This window comes from Carettochelys insculpta, chromosome 2 (genome assembly GCF_033958435.1).
Source record: "Carettochelys insculpta isolate YL-2023 chromosome 2, ASM3395843v1, whole genome shotgun sequence".
NCBI lineage: Eukaryota > Metazoa > Chordata > Testudines > Carettochelyidae > Carettochelys > Carettochelys insculpta.
In genome coordinates this window covers 160,691,851-160,711,137 of record NC_134138.1, presented here as the reverse complement: position 1 = coordinate 160,711,137, position 19,287 = coordinate 160,691,851, and the positions used below count along the sequence as shown (strand labels likewise).

At 42.2% G+C, this 19,287-nt stretch overlaps 1 protein-coding gene across 1 annotated transcript in view; it reads left to right on the top strand.

Annotated features, from left to right (window-relative positions):
- Positions 1-19,287, top strand: part of LOC142009614 (dynein axonemal heavy chain 5-like) — a 254,663-nt gene that overhangs the window by 133,343 nt on the left and 102,033 nt on the right. Inside the window, exons 51-56 of the mRNA XM_074987917.1 lie at positions 1,535-1,741; positions 2,812-3,141; positions 7,179-7,385; positions 7,483-7,725; positions 11,615-11,769; positions 14,627-15,291. Of these exons, the coding sequence (XP_074844018.1) occupies positions 1,535-1,741; positions 2,812-3,141; positions 7,179-7,385; positions 7,483-7,725; positions 11,615-11,769; positions 14,627-15,291 (1,807 nt within the window). The remainder of the gene's footprint in view (positions 1-1,534; positions 1,742-2,811; positions 3,142-7,178; positions 7,386-7,482; positions 7,726-11,614; positions 11,770-14,626; positions 15,292-19,287) is intronic.

Below are 19,287 nucleotides of genomic sequence, written 5' to 3'. Positions count from 1 at the left end.
TGTTAGAGTAGAAGACCTCATTTATACTGCTGTGACAGAGTGGAAAATGAGGCCCAGAATCTAGTTAATAATCTGACATTGAGAGTTCCTGTCCAATAGCTGCCAAAAATTATGCCACTTTTCAGCAATAGGACTTCTACAAACAGGAAATCTCAGAAGACCTTTTAAGTCAAAACTGTTTATTCCAAATATATTTAAGCATTAATTATTTGATCTATAATTATTCTTTCTATGTGAAGAATCACAAATGTTGTACTAAACAAAAAGAGACAGTATTTCTTTCAAACAGTTCTGAAATTTATTATGTCACATGAGCTCTTATTAACACCACAAGAAGAGTGAAGTGCAGTGAAGTGCTCCAGCTGACAAGCTGCCTATGGTGTTATTCAAACGCCATAACTGTGGGTGTTTCAGGAACACCGTATTTTGAGTCTTCCTTAGCAAAAGTGCTTCTAAAAGGCAGCATATTTGAAAGGGAGATTCTGGTTTGGGCAGACAGCAAAATCAAGAACCTAGTGTTGTTCATCAAAATATCTTTTTGAGGCTGGGAAATATTTTACTTTCTCATTTAACTCATTTTCCGTCTGCAGTTGTTCTGTAGATCAGATAGTTATAAACTTTGACTAATAGTCATGCAGAGCTCTAAATATTTCCAGTGCTGAGGTTCTGAAATTGGAGAATTCTCATTCAATTCTGTTCTAAAAGTACGGATATAAATTATGTTTGATATCTTCATCCTTATAAGCAAAATCAGTCTTTTACAAATGTTCAATTAAAAATGCAATTGAAATCCCAGGTTTTTCATGCAGCATATGTAGAAACTTACTCTTTTAAACAAAACATCAGAAAACAGTTTCCTCCTTAATGTACCTGTCTGATTTCACTTGACTTCAGGATTTGTGGATTTCACCCTAAGTGAAGATGTTGATGTTATAAATACCTAAAGCAGTGCAGAGAGTTGAACCTCCTCCACTGCTTAAAGTGATAATCAACAATAGCAGTAACAGTATGAGTCTTTAAACCCAGGTCTTTGTAGGTAAAAAGGCTTTCAGACCTTAACAAAGATTGTTTGCATTATCAGGAAAAGAGAAATATCAGTCCCTTTGTTATGCTTCATTCTCATTTACACAAGTGCCCCTTTATCTTCAGAAAAACAAAAAGAATTTAAGATTTATTTGCTTTATACTAACAATCACCACGTCTACTTTTGCAACAATTGAGGATATCTGCTAAAACCCTGTAAACTTTAATACTATACATTGATTGCAAGATTTTTATTTTTATTTTTGATTCAGATTATAGGCTCATAATGTTTGTCTTAAATAAACTTTTGTTAGTATTTTAAACTAAATAATAAGACCAAGATTCTTCAGAGTGGCCAATGATTTTGGTTGGTTCTTTCTATGGATACTCAACTTGAGATACTTATGTGTGATTTTTCAGGTGTGCAGAACTTCAGTGACTCTCATTGGCTTTGTCTAGAATTGTGGATGGTTTGCAATTCTGAATTTCATAAAACGTGTTTATTTTATAGGGTTACACCAGCAAATATGATCCTGAACTTCATCTGACAAAGCGCTTAAACTTCTCTTCTGCCACTCTGCCAAATATGTTCCAAAGGAGTATAGAAAGCTACATAGATAAAAGAATGGGCACTACCTATGGACCTCCAGCTGGAAAGAAAATGACCATATTTATTGATGACATCAACATGCCTGAGATTAATGAATGGGGAGATCAGGTGAAAAAAAAAAAGTTAGCATTAAGCAGTGCGTGAATGCAGATGTTTCATGTGTACCTAATGGAGAAGCCAACTTGATACAGAGATGTGTTTTAGACTTTGCAAATACTTAAAGGAGAACTCAAAATCCAAATTTCTTGCTCAGCATGTTTGCAATAAATATTAACAATGGGGCGTTTTGTTTAAAATTACCCACCGTTTGTGGCAATGACACCATGGCCCAACAGTGTTTTATAGGCTGTAGCTGTGGACCTGTTGTGAACAGCATTAGACAATGCAGCGCTTAAATGCCACTGGGCACCCAGAGTACTGTCAATGCCAGTGTTTTTACCATTACTTTACTACTGGTGGTTGTGGAGAACTAGACATAGCAGAAGTGCTAAATACTAAAGGGGAAATAGTATCTACTGGATTATAAATATCTCTGTGCTACTTTCCCCCATAATAGATCAGAATTTGTCAGAATGAAGTGCTTAGAATCTGCATCAAGCCATTTGATAAGCATTGTGGCATTTAGGCCTTTCATCCCAGTTACTTGTAGTGCTTGTGGTGATTATGAATTGGCTGTACTGAAGGCAATGCACCAGCTCTAACCTTGAGGTACTTAAGTGTTTCTGGGCATTTCCCTTTTCCTTGTCCCCCAGTGTCCTATTATATAGTGGAAAACCTAGCTGGTCACCTGAATCCTTGCCTATGATTACAATATATTTAATTTTGATGCAGCCAGCCCTGAGTATCTGAATCTACTAGTCCCACATGCCATCCTGTTTCTGAGATGCTTGGAAGAACAGTAGGTGTTAGCTAAAGTTCAAAAAGATAAGCTAGCTTACTAGATAGTTTAGACAATTCCTGGACAAATAATCAGTCACATCTGCCTAAGTAGTCCAAAACATTTGGAATAACTTATTTGTTTTCTTTTGTTCCTTTCCAGAATTATATTCTATAAACAACACGATGCATTGCAAAGTACTCTGCCTTTTTCTTTTGCCTGCTCATTTATTGTATTGGAGACCTGGATTCTGATGGACTGTCAAAATAATACCTGTTTATTCCCTTTACATTTCTGTCAGATCACCAATGAGATTGTAAGGCAGCTGATGGACCAGAAGGGTTTCTACAGTCTGGAGAAACCAGGAGAATTTACTAATGTGGTTGACATCCAGTTTGTAGGTGCCATGATTCACCCTGGAGGAGGTCGGAATGACATTCCTCAGCGCCTGAAGCGTCAATTTACTGTTTATAACTGCACCCTACCTTCCAATTCATCTATTGACAAAATATTTAGAACACTAGCTGAAGGCTATTTCTGCGTGCAGAGAGGCTTTCCAGAAGAAATATGTAAACTGGCATCAGCATTAGTACCTACAACTCGAAAAGTCTGGCAGGCAGCTAAAGGAAAGGTAAAAAAAAGTGACTGTTGTTAACAAGTCTATACTTGTGCCATGCCTGAAATGGTAGGAGAATTATGGGGATTTTTTAAACTACAACACAGTACCTGTGGACTTTCTGTTATAATGATAATCAGCACTCACAGAATCTGTCTGTTGGAAAATGTGATGGTGGCTGTGATGCTGATGGGATGGTATTATTATGATGTTATTTTATGCTGTCTGTGGCAGCTCTGTGCTTCTTGTGTTCGGGGGACCACTTTTTACTAGGCACTGTGCAAACATCTAGTGAATATAAATGTCTTTTCCAGAGAGCTTACATTCTTAAGAGCAAAAATCGCAGGTGGGAAAGAGTGCAGGCTGTGGAAACAGAGTAACAAAAATAAGAGGATCAGAGCAATTCTTGGGTGATCATAAGCAATAGTCAGATCTTGCCATTTGTCTATCTGTAATCAAATTGTATTTTATATGCATGTTGAGGTCATTATAAGCAACCCAAGCAAGTAATCAACAATGAATAACATCATACAAATGTTTTCTCCTTTCAATACAGAAATTGTTTGCAAATAGATTGTGAAATATTTAAATTTGTTTATTTCAAATTGTTGATGAATTTCTTCAGCAAATAATTCTTGGCTTGCAGATTGCTTGCAAATGATTCATTGTGAATATACAATAATCATGCTGGGTTGGCTAGATATTTACATTTCTTGGGCAATATCCTGGTTGCTGGGATTTGTCAGTAGAAGTTTGTGTCAGGAGATATCTTGTGACCAAACTTCTGTCGACAGAGCACATCCAGACTGCAAGGTGAATCGAAAAAGTGATCTGCTCTGTCAACAGAGAGTGGCCAGGCTGCCTGGTGTCAAAGCGAGACATGAGCTGGTCCCAGGCCCATGGTCACCACTCCATGCCAGCCCTGAAGCAGTGCTCCATCTTCCCCTGCATGGCCCACAGGTTGGGATTGTGGTTGTGCTGCAGCTCCTCACACACCTACCAATGGCCCCTCCAGCTGCGGGTTCAGCCTTGTGGCTATGTGCGGGTGCTTGGCCCTCAGTTGGTGCAGGTTCCGCTGTAAGGAAGATGAGGAGAGATGGTGAGTCATTCATGCAACGCAGCCCCTAAGGCCATACCCCCACCATAAGCAGCTACCAGTACCCCCTTGGGCAAGGGACAGGGATGTACCGGGATCAAAGCCATGCATGGCCTACACAATGGACCCTGCCACTTGGGGCCTCTGTGGTGCCTCTGGGACCATGCTGACTGCTGCAGCCCTCACCAGACAATGGGCTAGTGGGCAAAGGGCATGTGCAGCCAGATAGGGGTCCCCTCATGGTTGGCGGGTGAGTTGGGAGCAGCCTGGCCCTCCTCAGGGCCCATTCAGACACCCATGGCTTGCAACACCAGGAGGCTGCCCGTGCCTGGGGGCTGTCTGCTGGGTCCATGTGGGGCGCACTCCTGCTGCAGGTAGTTCCATGTGCTGGCACCACAGTGTGAGGTCCTGCATGAGCCAGCTGAGCGACACTCACAGCATACCCCATCTGTGCTCACCTCCCATGCCCAGGGGTGTGTGACACATGGGGGACTCACCAGAGGGATCCTTGCCCAGCTCTGGTGATGTCCAGGAGGTCGCCTGGCTGCTGGGGATTGGGTCAAAAACCAGTATGAGGCTGCTGGCCTCCGAATCCAGCTCTGGCATTGGTTGGGGCTGGGATGCCTCCTCCTCCTCCTCCTCCTCCTCCTCCTCCTCCTTCTCCTTCTGTGGGGGCTCCTGTTGCAGTGAGGGGACCTTGAGCACTGTATCAATGCTCAGCCTTCGGGGTGATGTTCTCCCCAGCCCCAGGATGCTGCTCAGCTCCTGACAGTAGGGGCATGTTGCTGGTCCTGTACCAGAGTGTCAGGCAGCATCCTGGGCCCACATATAGCCCTGCCTCAGTTCTTTCACCTTTTCTCTGTCCTGCTCCAGAGTGAGGTAGGGGTGGCCCCATTCGGACAGGGCAGTGGCCGTTCTGTACGAAATCTCCGTATTTCTGTGGCAGACTTTGGGGTCCTGCAGGCATTGCTCCTCTGCCCACTGGTCCAGGAGGGCCTGGACTTCAGCCCTGCTGTAGTAGAGGGCACAGCATTCAGGGTGGGTCCTCACATCCCTCAGTCTGCTCCTTTGTGGGCCCGAGGGGTTCCTGGTGTTCAGCCATTGCTACTGGGGTGCGGGTATGAGGGCGTATGGGAGACCTGCACGGCATCTGCTGCTACCACACTCTCAGCTTCCTGCTTAAAGGGTTCCTCCAGCTGCCTGTGGCTTTACGAATGGCCAAAGGCAGGAGCCATAGAGCACTGATAGCTGTGAACAGGGCGTCCACTGGGACATTTGGGTGGCATCCCAGAGGCCTTTTCTGTTGACAGAAGGGCCTCTGGAACATCCAGACCAGCGTTTTGCTAACAGATCTCTGTCAACAGCAGCGTTCTTCTTCCTGGCGAGCAGGGTGCAGCTGTCAACAAAAGCATTGTGTTCTGTTGACTTACTGTCCACAGAAAGCGCTTTACAATCTGGATGCTTCGCTGGTTTTGTCAACAAAACCCTGTACTCTAGACATAGCCTAGGTGATGCTTCTGTCCCTGCCTGGGTAATGAACTAAACTAACACACATACAGTGGGAACTGCAGATTTTACTATATAGAAGGTAATTGAAAATTCTCTCCTGGCACATGCTAAAATTTAAATTATTTTTCTCAAGCTTTTATGCTAATAAAACTTGAGTGCTGTAATGTTCACAGATATTAAGTATGAAAAGGCCACAAAGCCATTTGAATCACAGATTGTATTTGCATTTGAATAAATATTCAGTGAGCTCTAGTTGGAGGAATGGAATGAGGGTAAGGAATTGTCCATGTTATCTGGGCCTCAGAAGAGACAGAGGAGTAGGTAGTCAAACATTTTAAAAGTGAAAATTTATTCAAGAAATAGAAACTGTATTTTATAGATTTGTTCATTGTTCAAAGTTGCTCAACCCATATATTTGACAAACATCTTATGATTATATATCACTGTTGATTGGTTTGCAGTAATAGTAAATCATGATGTTCAGGATCTCTGTGACTGATCACCAAAGTCAAATGACATTTGTTTCGTGCTTTCATTGGGTGACAAAACGGATTGGCTGTTGTACTTCCAGCTGAATTCATTTAATTAATCACAAAAATAATTTCATTTTCTAATTCAAATAATTTTGTTTACTAGCCTGAAATTTGCTTTTGGTGTTCCTTTATCTGAATAAAATTTCACTCTTACAAATGCTCTGGAGAAGCAAACAAAATAAGGGGTGCGTGTCTCTGAACTGGAATAAAAAATAAATAATTTCCACCATATTTACTCCACTCTTCACAGAGGAACCATGCCCTAGGAGAGAACAAGTGTATATGTGAACTGTTAGAACTCTACATGTGCTAAATATAAAACAGAAAGGATAAAGATATTCATTATCTCAGAAGATGGAAAGGAGTTACTTCTGAAGTTATTTGGTTTGAAGAACTCTTCTCACCTTCATCTTCCTCCATATTCTTTTTCCTCCACCCTATCCTACATCATTTGCTTCCTCTTCTCCTCCCACACCACTCCAATTTCCTTCATCATCTTCTACTCATTCTTGTGAACAGAATAAATATTCTCAAAAAGAGAGAGGCGAAATCAGGAGAAACAGGAGAGGAGCGATGGGCCAAGAAGTGCAGCTGTTTTTAGTAATGCCTTTCATTCCATGGCTGGCTGAGCTGTCCTGACAGCACTTCATTTCTCATTTTGTGGCTTTGAAGATTTCTGGAGAAGCTGATATCCCACAGTAATTTAAGAGCCAATCATCACCCTAATCTTGTTTTACTTTCATGTTATAACTGCGTTCTAAATATCATGAATATCATGTCTTTAGAGCAAAATTAATTATGAATTTGATTTTAAAAATTCAGTGCTCATTTAATACCACATGGATAATTATGAAAGAACTATTTCAGTGTTTCTTAAGAAGTTATTTGAACATGGATGTGACGTTCTTTTGTAGATGTTACCAACTCCAGCTAAATTTCATTACATCTTTAATTTACGAGATCTCAGTCGTATTTGGCAAGGGATTCTTACTGTTTCCGCTGAAGCCTGCCAGAGCACCAGTGTTTTGGCTGGCCTCTTCCAGCATGAATGCAGTCGTGTTATTGCTGATAGGTTCATCAACCAAAGTGACAAAGCCTGGTTTGAAGATATGATGAGAAAGGTAAAGTGAATGATGTTCAATATTCACTCTGAAGGGAGCTCACAAAAAATGCAACTGGTGATGATAATATACCATGAATGGCACTTTTTTTATATAGGTTGCTTCCGAAGATCATGATCAAGACTTACTAGGAAATGACTGCAAAGAATTATACTTTGTGGATTTTTTGCGTGATGCCCCAGAAGCCACTGGGGATGAACCTGATGACACAGAGCTTGAAGCACCTAAAATTTATGAGTCTATTCCGTCCTTTGATAACTTGGCTGAAAGATTACAAATGTTCATGCAGCAGTACAATGAAACCATCAGAGGAACACATATGGACTTAGTGTTTTTCAAGGTATTGGTTTTTCTAATTGAGATTAAAAATGGCTGTTATTGAAAGTGACCCCCTATACAACACTTCCTTTGAAGATTTCTCTTTATTTAATAATGCGTGGATTTTATATGATGCTACCAAGATTATGAGTGAAGTTTGACCAAATTTGTCAATTCTGTGTAATATATGGAGATATGCATGTCATTTCATGGAACTGAACGGGACCTTGAGAGGTCATTGAGTCCAGTCTCCTGTCCTCACAGCAGGGCATATTGCCATCCTAGCAGACTTTTTTTTTTTCCAATCTATTTGCCCCAGACCCTTAAATGGCCCCCTCAGGGACTGAGCTCACAATCCTAGGTTTAGCAAGCCAATGCTCTAACCACTGAGATATCACCACCCACCCTGGAATCTCCCTTGCACTTAAAAACAAGACATTTAGGGTGCTGATTATTCCACCAGGCTCCGCGCACACTCGTTACTGAAAATCACTGTCCAACTCCCAACTCTTACCTTCTTCCTGCCTGAAACTCCACAGCAAAATCCTGTTGTATCCATTGAGGATACACTGATTTTCCCCTCCCTCTGAGCCATTGAGTCTACCCTGCCTCCTAAAAACATATGTGAATTTGACTTCTGTATGAGGTTTGGGCATGGCTCCAGTCATGTCAACTGGGCTGTGTGTAAGGTGAGGGGAAATCCATGCCTACCCATATCTGACAGGAGCACCGCATCTTATTCCTGTATCAAGAAAGAAAATTAAATAAATAACTCACTCAGCTCTAATACTAACATGTTCTAACATCTTATGACAAGCCACTGAGGGGACATTGGTTAGGTTTAAAACTGTAATGCACATTCATACTCAGATATTCTTACTGAAGTCAGAAGGGGCCATCATGATCATCTAGTCTGACAGCCTGTCCACTGCAGGCAACACAACCTTATCCACTCACTCTTGTAGCTGACCTATAACCTCTGTCTGAGTTACCAAAGTCCTGAAAACATGGTTTAAAAACTGCAAGTTCCAGAGAAGTCACCGTTTACACTGGTTTAAACCTGCAAGTGACCACCATGATCCATGCTGCAGAAGAAAGTGAAAAAAATGTTCTCTGTCAATCTCACTCAGGAAAATTCCTTCCTAGTCACCAAATAGAATGATCATTTAGAACCTGAGCGTGTGGGTGAGACTCATCAAGCAGATACTTGGGACAGAATTCTCTGTGGTAATTCAAAGCCAGTTATGTTTTTGCCCTCACTGCTGTCCTTGGGAGGCTGCTCCAGGACTTCACTCCTTTGATGATTAAAAGCCTTTGCCTACTTTCAAGCCTAAACGTGTTGATGCCCAATTTATATGTATTAGTTCTGGGGTCCACACTGGTACTTAACTTAAATAACTCCTCTCCCTCCATGGCATTTATCCCTCCGATGCATTTATACAAAGCCATGGTGTCTCCCTCAGCCTTCTACTGATTAAACCAAGCACATCAAGGTCTTTGAATCCCTTCTCATCTTGTAAGATTTCTATTACTCAGATCATCCTAGTAACCCTTCTCTGCACCTGTTCCAGTGTGAATTTATCTTTTTGAAACATGGGACACCAGAATGGCACACAATACTTCTGAGGAAGTCTCACCAGTGTCTTTTATAATGGCAACAACACTTCCCTACATCTGCTAGAAACAATTCACTTGTTGCATCAGAGGATCACATTAACCTTTTTCATGGACTCATCACACTGACAACTCACAGTCATACTGTGATCAATCTTTCTTATTGACTGTCACTTTCAACAGATAAGTCCCCACTTTATAGCAAAAAATCTTGTTGTTAGTCCCTGTATGCATGACCTTTCACTTTGCAATATTAAATTTCATCCCACTTTTATTACTCTAGTTTACAAGATATCCAGTTCTTCTTGTATGGTATTCTGGTCCCCCTTGGTATCGGCAAAAGTTGAACTTTGTGTCGTCTGCAAATTTTCTGAGCACACTCTCACTTTCTGTGCCAAGACTTGCAATAAAAATGTTAACTGAGTTAGACTTCAGACTAATCTCTGAGGAATGCCTCCTTGTAGAGTGACAATATTTTCTCATGTGGAACTGTATCAAATGCCTTTTTAACATCCAGATAAATTAAATGGATTGCATTTCTTCTGTTTCAAATCAGTTGTCTTCTAGAAGAAAGAAGTTAGGAACTTTGTTACCATCTCTTGAATACTACAATTGTACAGCACTTTCTGTCATTTAGGCTGTTTCCTCTTTTGTAGTTCATCAAGCTTGGAACAGATCATTTAACTGCAGGAAACATCCTAATAGTACTTTCTTATCTGAATCTCCTGTTCATCACTCTGCTTATGAACAGAATTCTGACTTCAGGACGCAAGCAGCAGCACCTCTGCTGTCTTCTCTGAAGAACTTTTGACACTGCATGCTCTGGCTGCCTATCTGAGGCATCCAGTATGTGGATCAGGGCCATCCCTAGGGAGATGCAGGACCTAGGAGAAGCCCCCTTTGCCAGAAGCTGTGCCCCATCCCATCTCCTCCCACCCCATTTCATCTCCCACTCCACCGCTCCCCCCAAGTCTCCTGCCCCAAGCAACGTGGGCCAGGGGATCAGTGGGGAGCCTGGTGCTGGCAGGAGGGTATGAGCCCATCTCCTTGCTGGCAATAGGGGAAAGTAGAGTGACCCGGCCCAGCCAGCTCTGCTCTGCCAGCTCAGAGCCATATTGCTCCAATTCTCACCACCCATTCCCCTAAACCCTATCCACCTGTGTGACATGGTGGGGTTGGGTCATTCCACTTCCTGTTGCCACTGGTGAGCATGGGAGTGGGCCCAACCCCTGCTGCCTCCACCAGCTCCCCTGCTAGTCCCCTGTGCTGCCTGTTTTCCTGAGGCTGGTTTTGAACTGAGTTCAAGTTTGATCAGATTAACAGCACTTTGGGGAGCAGGTGGACCCCTGCTTCGGAAAGGCTGGCCCACTAGCCCCACCCCTTCCTGAGACTCCGCCCTCCTGCACATCAGTGCCCCACAACAGAAGTAGCTCCAAGGGGTCCCCGTGCCTGGAGGAGGCCTGCCCCACTGCTCTATTGACATTCTGGACCACCTTCCTCAGAGCCACACAGGGCCAGTGGCACAGCCCCTGAGCCACCGTTGTAGCCCCTGTCCCTGCTGACACACCTCACTTCCCTACCCGACTGTCCGGATCGCTTCTGGCTCACTGCATCCCTGTCTACTTCCCCATCCCCCAGGAGGAGGGACATGGGCAGCAGTGGGGACCTGTGAAGGGCTGGTGGGGTGAGGAAGCTTTCCATGTGGCAGGCAGACATACAGCAGCAGCAGCAGACAATGGGGACCTCAGGGAAGGGACAGGGTCCCTATCCCTGGTCTGTCCAGGTGGTGGATTGTTGTCTAAGCCTTTCCTCACCTATTATACCTGCCACCCATGAACAGAAGGGATTATTTTATTTATTGCTGTCACCATTCAGGGCGTAAATACTGTACTTAATGGCCTATAAATGCAGTGCTCCATTTCTGTTTTAGACAAGCTAATGTTCAGAGAGGTTATGAATACTTCTCCTCAGAGTCCAGTCCTTAGGAGGTACAGGGGGCTTCCTCCCTCCCCTCCAAGTCACAGGTCCCCTTAACTCTCCTGAGTGCAGCAGTGCATATAACAAGCTCTTGTGTGAGCATGACAGAGGGACTTTTTCAGGGTCAGAACCTGCTACCCACTGAGGTAAATGGGAGCCTCTGCACTGATTTCCTAGGGCATTGGATTGGGCCCTGAGTAGGCACCAGGTATGGACCTGGCCTCGAGTGAAGGCAGTCACTAACTGGTGAGTTTCCATGGGAAGCTGATAGACAATCTTTTTCCTGTTTACATCATTTTAACAATGTTTTCTTTATGCAGGATGCAATGATCCATTTGGTTAAAATATCCCGAATTATCCGAACTCCGCAAGGCAATGCCCTGTTGGTTGGAGTGGGTGGATCTGGAAAACAGAGTCTGACCAGATTAGCATCATATATTGCTGGATATCAGAGCTTTCAGATTACTCTAACTAGGTAACACAATGAAATACACACAGACAGTGATTTATTGGTTCCTTAATCTGCCATGTAAATTAACCATTCACAATTAATTTCAAATAGTACGATGTCTTTCAAGCATTGCAGCCCTAATTGGAAAATGCATTTTTCAGCCCAAAGTGCACACTGAGATGCACATTAGCAGATGGCAGAACTAGATGGATGTTCTGCTGCCTTAATAATACACAGAGGCATGGTAAAAACGTTTGGCACAAAGCCTTTCTTCTTCCTTTATCTGATTCTGACCCTTGTGTTCCCATGTAAAATCCTATTTAAATCCTGCTTCAAAAATCTCTACTTTAAAATGATCAGATTACTTACTTCCTTGGGTCTGTTTGTGCAGTATCACCTGTAAATAAACACAAATGACTATGTCTAGACTGCAGGCTTTTGCCGACAGAACCTTTGTTGACAGAGCCCATGTCCAGACGGCAGATTTCTTGGAAAAGGTCTGCCACGTCGGGAGTGTTCTGTCAGCATTCATGTAAACCTTATGCCACGAGGCAGGAGGGATGAGCCAAATGTCAGAAAAGCCTCTCCCAACAGAACTGTCAGCAAAAGATACGCAAATTGCACACTGCAATTTGCGTATCTTTTGCCTGCTGTTCCCTGCAGTCTAGACACAGCCTTAGAGAGAAAATCTTGCAACTGAGAATATGCTGGGAGCTATACCCATGGGAAAGGGGAAAAACATGACAAGCCTCTCTATCCTCTTAGGCCGTTTCTACACAGACCACTTCCTTCGGAAGTGGCATGCTAATACACAGAGCGAAAGATGCTAATGAGGCGCAGATGCAAATTCCCCACATCTCATTAGCATAACGTCTCGTGATTTGGAGTCCAGAAGACCGTTCTTCCAGACTCCAAAATGCCATGAAGAAGCACAACCCCAGGGGGGCTTCTAGAAAGAAGTCTTTCTTCTGGAGGCCCCTTCTTTCCAAAAATTTTTGGGAAGAAGGGGCATCCGAAGGAGGACTTCCTTCCGGAAGGCCCCCCCCCCGGGGCCGCACTTGTACACGGAGTTTTGGAGTCTGGAAGAACGGTCTTCCAGACTCCAAATCATGTTACATTATGCTAATGACGTGCGGGGAATTTGCATCCATGCCTCGTTAGCATCTTCCCCTCCGTGTATTAGCATGCCACTTCCGAAGAAAGTGGCCTGTGTAGAAACAGCCTCAGAGAGGCAGAAAAGAAAGAAACAGCAGGAGGGATCTGGGATAAGCTGGAGAGAGAGAGAAAGCAGAAAAATAGGTTCAAGACAGCACAGAATTTAGCTCTGTATCTGTAGGAGTCCACTCACATTGCAAAGATGAATTCCTGATAAAGAAAAGAGGAACATATTAATTTCAATTTCCATTGGTTAAAGATACAATGGATTCAAATATCAGTTTATTCACTAGTGAGCTGATATCGATCCATCTGAAATCAACAGCAAAAATGACAGTTGACTTAATGGTTATGTCAACATTAGCCCCTTCCTTTCGAAAGGGGCATGGTAATAAGCGAGGTCGGAAGATGCTAATGAAGTGCTGCCATGAATATGCAGAGCCTCATTAGCATAATGGAAGCTACAATGCTTCAAAAGTGCCGCTTTCAAATCGTGCGCCGCCCATGTAGATGGGGGCCTTTTGAAAGCACCCCCCGCCTTCAAAAGCCGCTTATTTGTAGTTAGTTTTTGGAGTAAGGAGCTTTCGAAGGCTGGGGGGTTCCTTTCAAAGTGCCCCTGTCTCCAGGGATGTCACGCTATTCAAAAGCAGCACTTTCGAATCACCTCAGCCACCATTATGCTAATAAGGCACTGCATATTCATGGCAGTGCCTCATTAGCATCTTCTGACCTTACTCATTACCAGATCCCTTCCATAAGGAAGGGTCTACTGTAGACGTGTCTAATATGACAATGTTTTTACCTACTTGATGTGTGAACAAGCTGAGTCCCTTCTCTGCTCTCAACAGAGCATATAGACGGTGAATTGACATTCAGATTCACCACTTATTGGCATTTGACACAAATGCTAACTCAAAATGACTAATGCAGCATAACCTTCTGCCTACGCTTCTATTTTGAGTTTGAACATTCCAAGGGCTTTCCTTTGAGGATCTGCTCAGTTCTCACTCTCAGTTGCCCTGAAGAACAATCCCTCATTCTTTATATCTTGATGGGAGGTAATTGGCTCCATTCTCCAGTAAGACTCAGCAGTAATTACCCTGAATTTTAATGAAGAACTTTAGCCCTGAGCCTTAGGCTTGTTTTCACTAGGGAGGTAAGTCAATTGCAGATACGCAACTCTAGCTATGGCAATTGCATATCTAGAATAGACTTATCTGTAACTGACTTACCTGTCCATCTACTCAGAGGGAGGTCAATGGGACAAACTCTCACATTGACCTCCCTTACTTCTTGTGATATTGAGGAGCACAGGGGTTGACTGCTGACCCCAGATAATTCGATTTCGCACATCTCTACCGGGCATGCAGAATTGAACTCTGGAAGATTGATCTTTCCAGTAGTTCAGTCTTTCTAGTAGTGTAGACATACTCTCAGTGACTCATCTTTGCAGTACCTTGTTCCCAGACAAGTCTTAGTCTTGACACCCTATTAAAGGATGAAATCCCCTTAATTTCAGTGAAGTTGTCCCTCTTAATGTCCATTTTGAAGTTGTCCAAATGGTATAACAAAACTAATATTGTGCAATAGGTTCTGTTTGTGAAAGGAGATACCATAAATTAATTTCACATATATGTTTTTATCTAATTAAAGTAAACCAAAAAATATGAAATTGTTTCCTGAAATATATTTTGTTTTGTCCATCTTTAACCCTTTCCTACTTTAGAACGTATGGCATTAATAACCTTATGGATGATCTGAAAATTCTGTACCGCACCGCTGGACTGAAAGGGCAGGGTATTACCTTTATATTCACAGACAATGAAATCAGAGATGAATCTTTTCTTGAATACATGAACAATGTTTTGGCGTCAGGTGAGGTTTCCAATCTTTTTGCGCGAGATGAAATAGATGAAATAACACAAGACCTGATATCTGTGATGAAGAAAGAGTACCCAAGACGTTCTCCTAGTAGTGAAAATCTTTATGACTACTTTCTTACTCGAGTTCGCAACAATTTGCATGTGGTTCTTTGTTTTTCTCCTGTTGGGGAAAAATTCAGAACTCGTGCACTAAAGTTTCCAGGTTTGATTTCAGGATGTACCATGGACTGGTTCCAGCACTGGCCGAAAGATGCTCTAGTAGCTGTTGCACAGCATTTTTTAGCTTCCTACAAAATTGAATGCACAGATGAAGTGAAACAAAATGTTGTTAACACTATGGGAACATTTCAAGATCTTGTAGCTGAAAAGTGTGTCGAGTACTTTGAACGATATAGGCGTCAAACATTTGTGACTCCAAAGTCTTATATATCATTCATCAGTGGCTACAAAACCATCTACAGAGAGAAATTTGCTGATGTAGGAAATCTGTCTGATCGTATAAAAACAGGTACGCTATACCTTTTTTTACAAAGAGATATGCATTTATCTGGTATATATGTTACAGCATTTGTTTGTTTGTCTGTTTGATCAAGAAGTTCTCTTAAATTGTAAGAACTAGGGCCATCAAATTTGATATACAGCCGCCTCTTATCATACCTTAAACCAAGGTCAGGGTTCGGTTTTGACAGGAAAATAGGGTGTGCCTGGGATGCAATTAGTTCTCCTAAAACCAGAGAAGAGACAAAATCACCAAATCAAATACAGTCTTCAAAACTGACATAACTGAGTGAATGTTAAAAGAGACTGAACAAAGATGAGCTAGAGAAATAGGATGAACCTGGAACAGTGTTGCTTCCGAATAAACCGTACAGAAAAGATATAAAAGAGAGAAATTTGGAGTAGTGCTCTTTTTTGCCACAGCTAAATCAATGATTAATATTTGAAAACTGGAAGAAAATGTTATTGGAAACCAAATTGACTGTAGTTATTTTTGTTAAAATGTAGTGAATGATAAATATTTATATGGATGAAGAAAAAAGTATACTTAATGGAATTCCTATTTTGAAAAATTTACTAAAGAAATTAAACGGACAAATTTTAACAATCCCTTTTTTAAGAAATGCAGAATAAAAATTAACGTAATAAAAGAACACTGTATTTTTGAAAAATATCCTCATTTAAATAAATGATGTACATTTTCCTTTTATTTCCCCTCCCCACAGCACCAAAATGATTTGAGTTGAGGATCTGAGCAATGCTGGGGAAAATCTGCTAATCATATATAATATAATTAGATCAAGAGGTTGCATTCCTGCTCTATATGAAAAAGTCAATTCACCCTTACCCGGAGAGTCCAGACTCACAACTGGTACCCCCATTTCCTATTGTGCATGTGTGCATGTGTGCGTGCGTGCATGCAAACACAATAATTTCTTGAGAGTTTGGTTAACTGGCATGAACCAGCATCTGCAGGGTTGGCTGCCCTGCTGGGGCTGGCTTCCTGGCAGCAGTTGCACCACAATGGGTTCAGCGGAGCTGAGCTGGCAGAAGACCCAGAAGCCACAGCTTGATTAACCAGAACATTTGATTATCCAGAAACCCCTGTTCCCCAGGGATGCTGGATAATCAAACTTATACTGTAGCCATAAATTTGAAATGCTTAAATTTTCAGTCCACTTCATCAGTAAAGATTCTATGCCTTTTAGTGCACTGCTATGGGTTATGATTTATATCCCATGCACAGTGTGCTAGTAGCTTTCCAGAACATATCAGAAGCACTATTCTTGCAATATAGATTGAACAAACAAAAGGGAACTGAAGAACAAAAGTACAATATCAGTGAGATCATATGGTTGTTTCTATTGGTGATACGTAATGTGACAACATAACATAACCAACATTTTATTTGGGGAGGGAAAGCACAGATTTGCTGTTTTATAAGGTTTGTTAGTGAGGAAGGACATGAGAAAATGAGAGGAGAGGTAATGAGAAATGGGGTTTTGGAAGGCAGAAGGATGGAAGAGGAGTCAGAGAATGATGAAAGGCTTGGGCAACAGAATCCACAGAAGCCCCTAACACTGCCATTTTGCTCATTCCTTTTGCCCTTTGTGCTTCTTGGTGGTTCTGCTGCATTGTGGCTTTTTTGCACTTGTGGGTGTTGGCAACGTTTCACCCTATAGGACAGTCAGTATAAGTTTCCAATTCTGGTCCCATTGCTGTGGAGAAAAAATAGAGTGGGGTCAGGACGAATAATCTCTTTTGTATATAACATTCCATTTTCAGATTTTGCACAGCTTGACATATGCTTTAGAGCACTCAAAATGCTGAATGTGTCAGAGACAATTATTATTTCTGAAACTCTTTTGTGCTGGATGAGGAATTAATGGTTTTGATACTGTTAAAACCTACACTGCAAAATTAACATTTTTTACGTAACTGTAGTATACCATTAATAGTTATTCTTTTATACAAAGAAACTGAGTGATGGCTTTTCAAAAATTACCCTGTTTGTATAGTTTTAAATTAAGTGAGCTCATTTTCATCAGCAAGCCAGCTACCATAATTGACTTACAGTTATGTCGTAATGGTGTGCTTACAAAACACTTGGAATTTTTGCTTTATTAACTTTTGTAGACTGCTAGTGGATTGCAAATTCATGTTAATTAACAGATAAACATCCTTTGTTCATTTTAAGTTAGAACTATTACTGTGGATATATGCTAACGAATGGTACTGTTACAAACACATTATGCATTTAAAACTATTGAAATTAACAATATTCCAGTACATTCATAATTACTGGTCTCTTAAATAAATGCACATAGGTAAGTGTAAATAAATGTACCCAGATAAAATTTCCAAAAACCAAGTTTAACTCTTCCCAGTGCTCTTGATCAGCATTCATCCCAAAATATGCACCTGTCCATCCTGTCTCAGTGTGGTCGAAAAACTGTCAGGCTGCAGCTACATAGCAGCCGTATTTTGAAATAAGTTATTTGAGAATAGCTATTTTGAAATAATGCTGCTACCCAGGCTGCGTCTACACTAGCAAGTTTTTTCAAAAGATTTTTTGAAGGAAGGGGAGCTCTTTCGAAAGAGCCCATAGAGCATCTACACAGAAAAAAGTGTTCTTTCGAAAGTAAATCGAAAGAATGTGGTGCACCTTTCAAAATCACTCTTCCCTTCCCATTTCAGGCAGAGCTCCCCCTTTCGAAAGCTTCTTTCAAAAGAAAACACGTGTAGACTCTCCACAGGGCACGTCTTTTGAAAGCACAGTCGTCATTTTCAATCCTGGGCCTGTTCTTTCGAAAGAGCAAGGCGTGGGGGTGGCGGTGTGGACGTTGCTTTTTGAAAGAGCAGATGACTCTTTTGATCAGCTTTTTTGTGTGTGGATGCACTCTTTTGAAAGAAGCTCTTTCAGAAGAGATCTTCCAGAAGAGCTTCTTTTTGAAAGATCTCAGTAGAGTAGATGTGGCCATACAGAAATGCATTTTGAAATAGCATTTAGCCCTCTCTGTTGACAGAAGTGCCTGCACAGGCGCTCTGTAGACAAAACACTGTCAACAGAAGCATTATACCTGATGAGGAACAAGGATAATGCTACCGACTGAACAGCAGAGTGTTGTCCACAAACTCTTGACTGAACACTTTAACCGTGTAGACCAGTGGCTTCCAAACTTTTCAGCGTCACGCCCCCCTTTTGATTTTTGAGAAACCCTCATGCCTCCCCTACCTCTTTTTCACCACGGGCCAGCCACCCCAGCTGTCTGTGAGCCGCCTTCCTGAGCCCCTCCCCTTCCTCAAAGCTAGGCACCACCAGCTCCTCATCTAACCCCATCTTCCTACTCCCTCCCAGCCCACACTAACTCACCTTTTCAGAAGGCAGCTAGCTCCTCATGGGCCTTCACCAGCTGCCTGCTTTTTATAGCAGCTGCACCGGGTCACCCACATGAAATGGCAGGGGCTGAGAGCTGGAAGCAAAGGCCAGCTTTTTCTTTGGGTGGAGGAAATCAATGGGGGGTGGGGCTGGGTTGCCTTGTGCCCCTGCTGCAATTTCTTCACGCCCCCAGGGGGGCACACTGTGGTGTAGATGCTCGTCGAGTTTTGCCAACAAAAGCCCAGTTTTGTCAACAGAAGCTGCCTGTCTAAATGCAGCCATACTGTATTTGCTGTATGTATTTGTGTTTACATTCACTATACTGTACTTACGGAAAATGCAACTAAAATATACTTAGGGTTAAAATGCCAGTTATTTTATTGTTCCGGATGATAGAATGCCGGATATGAAAGAGTTTACTGTAGATTTTTCATCAGATTAGTCAAATACATTAATTAGATACCAGAGAGAAGAGTAGGGAATCAGCCCATCTGCAGAATGTGGCACATTTTCTTTTGCAGTCAATGATACAACAATAGCTGACGTGGGAGGGTGACTAGGGATTTGGTCCTCAGTGTTGTGAGCACACTTACCTGCCAAAGTAGGCTGCTGGAAAACAGGGTGTTC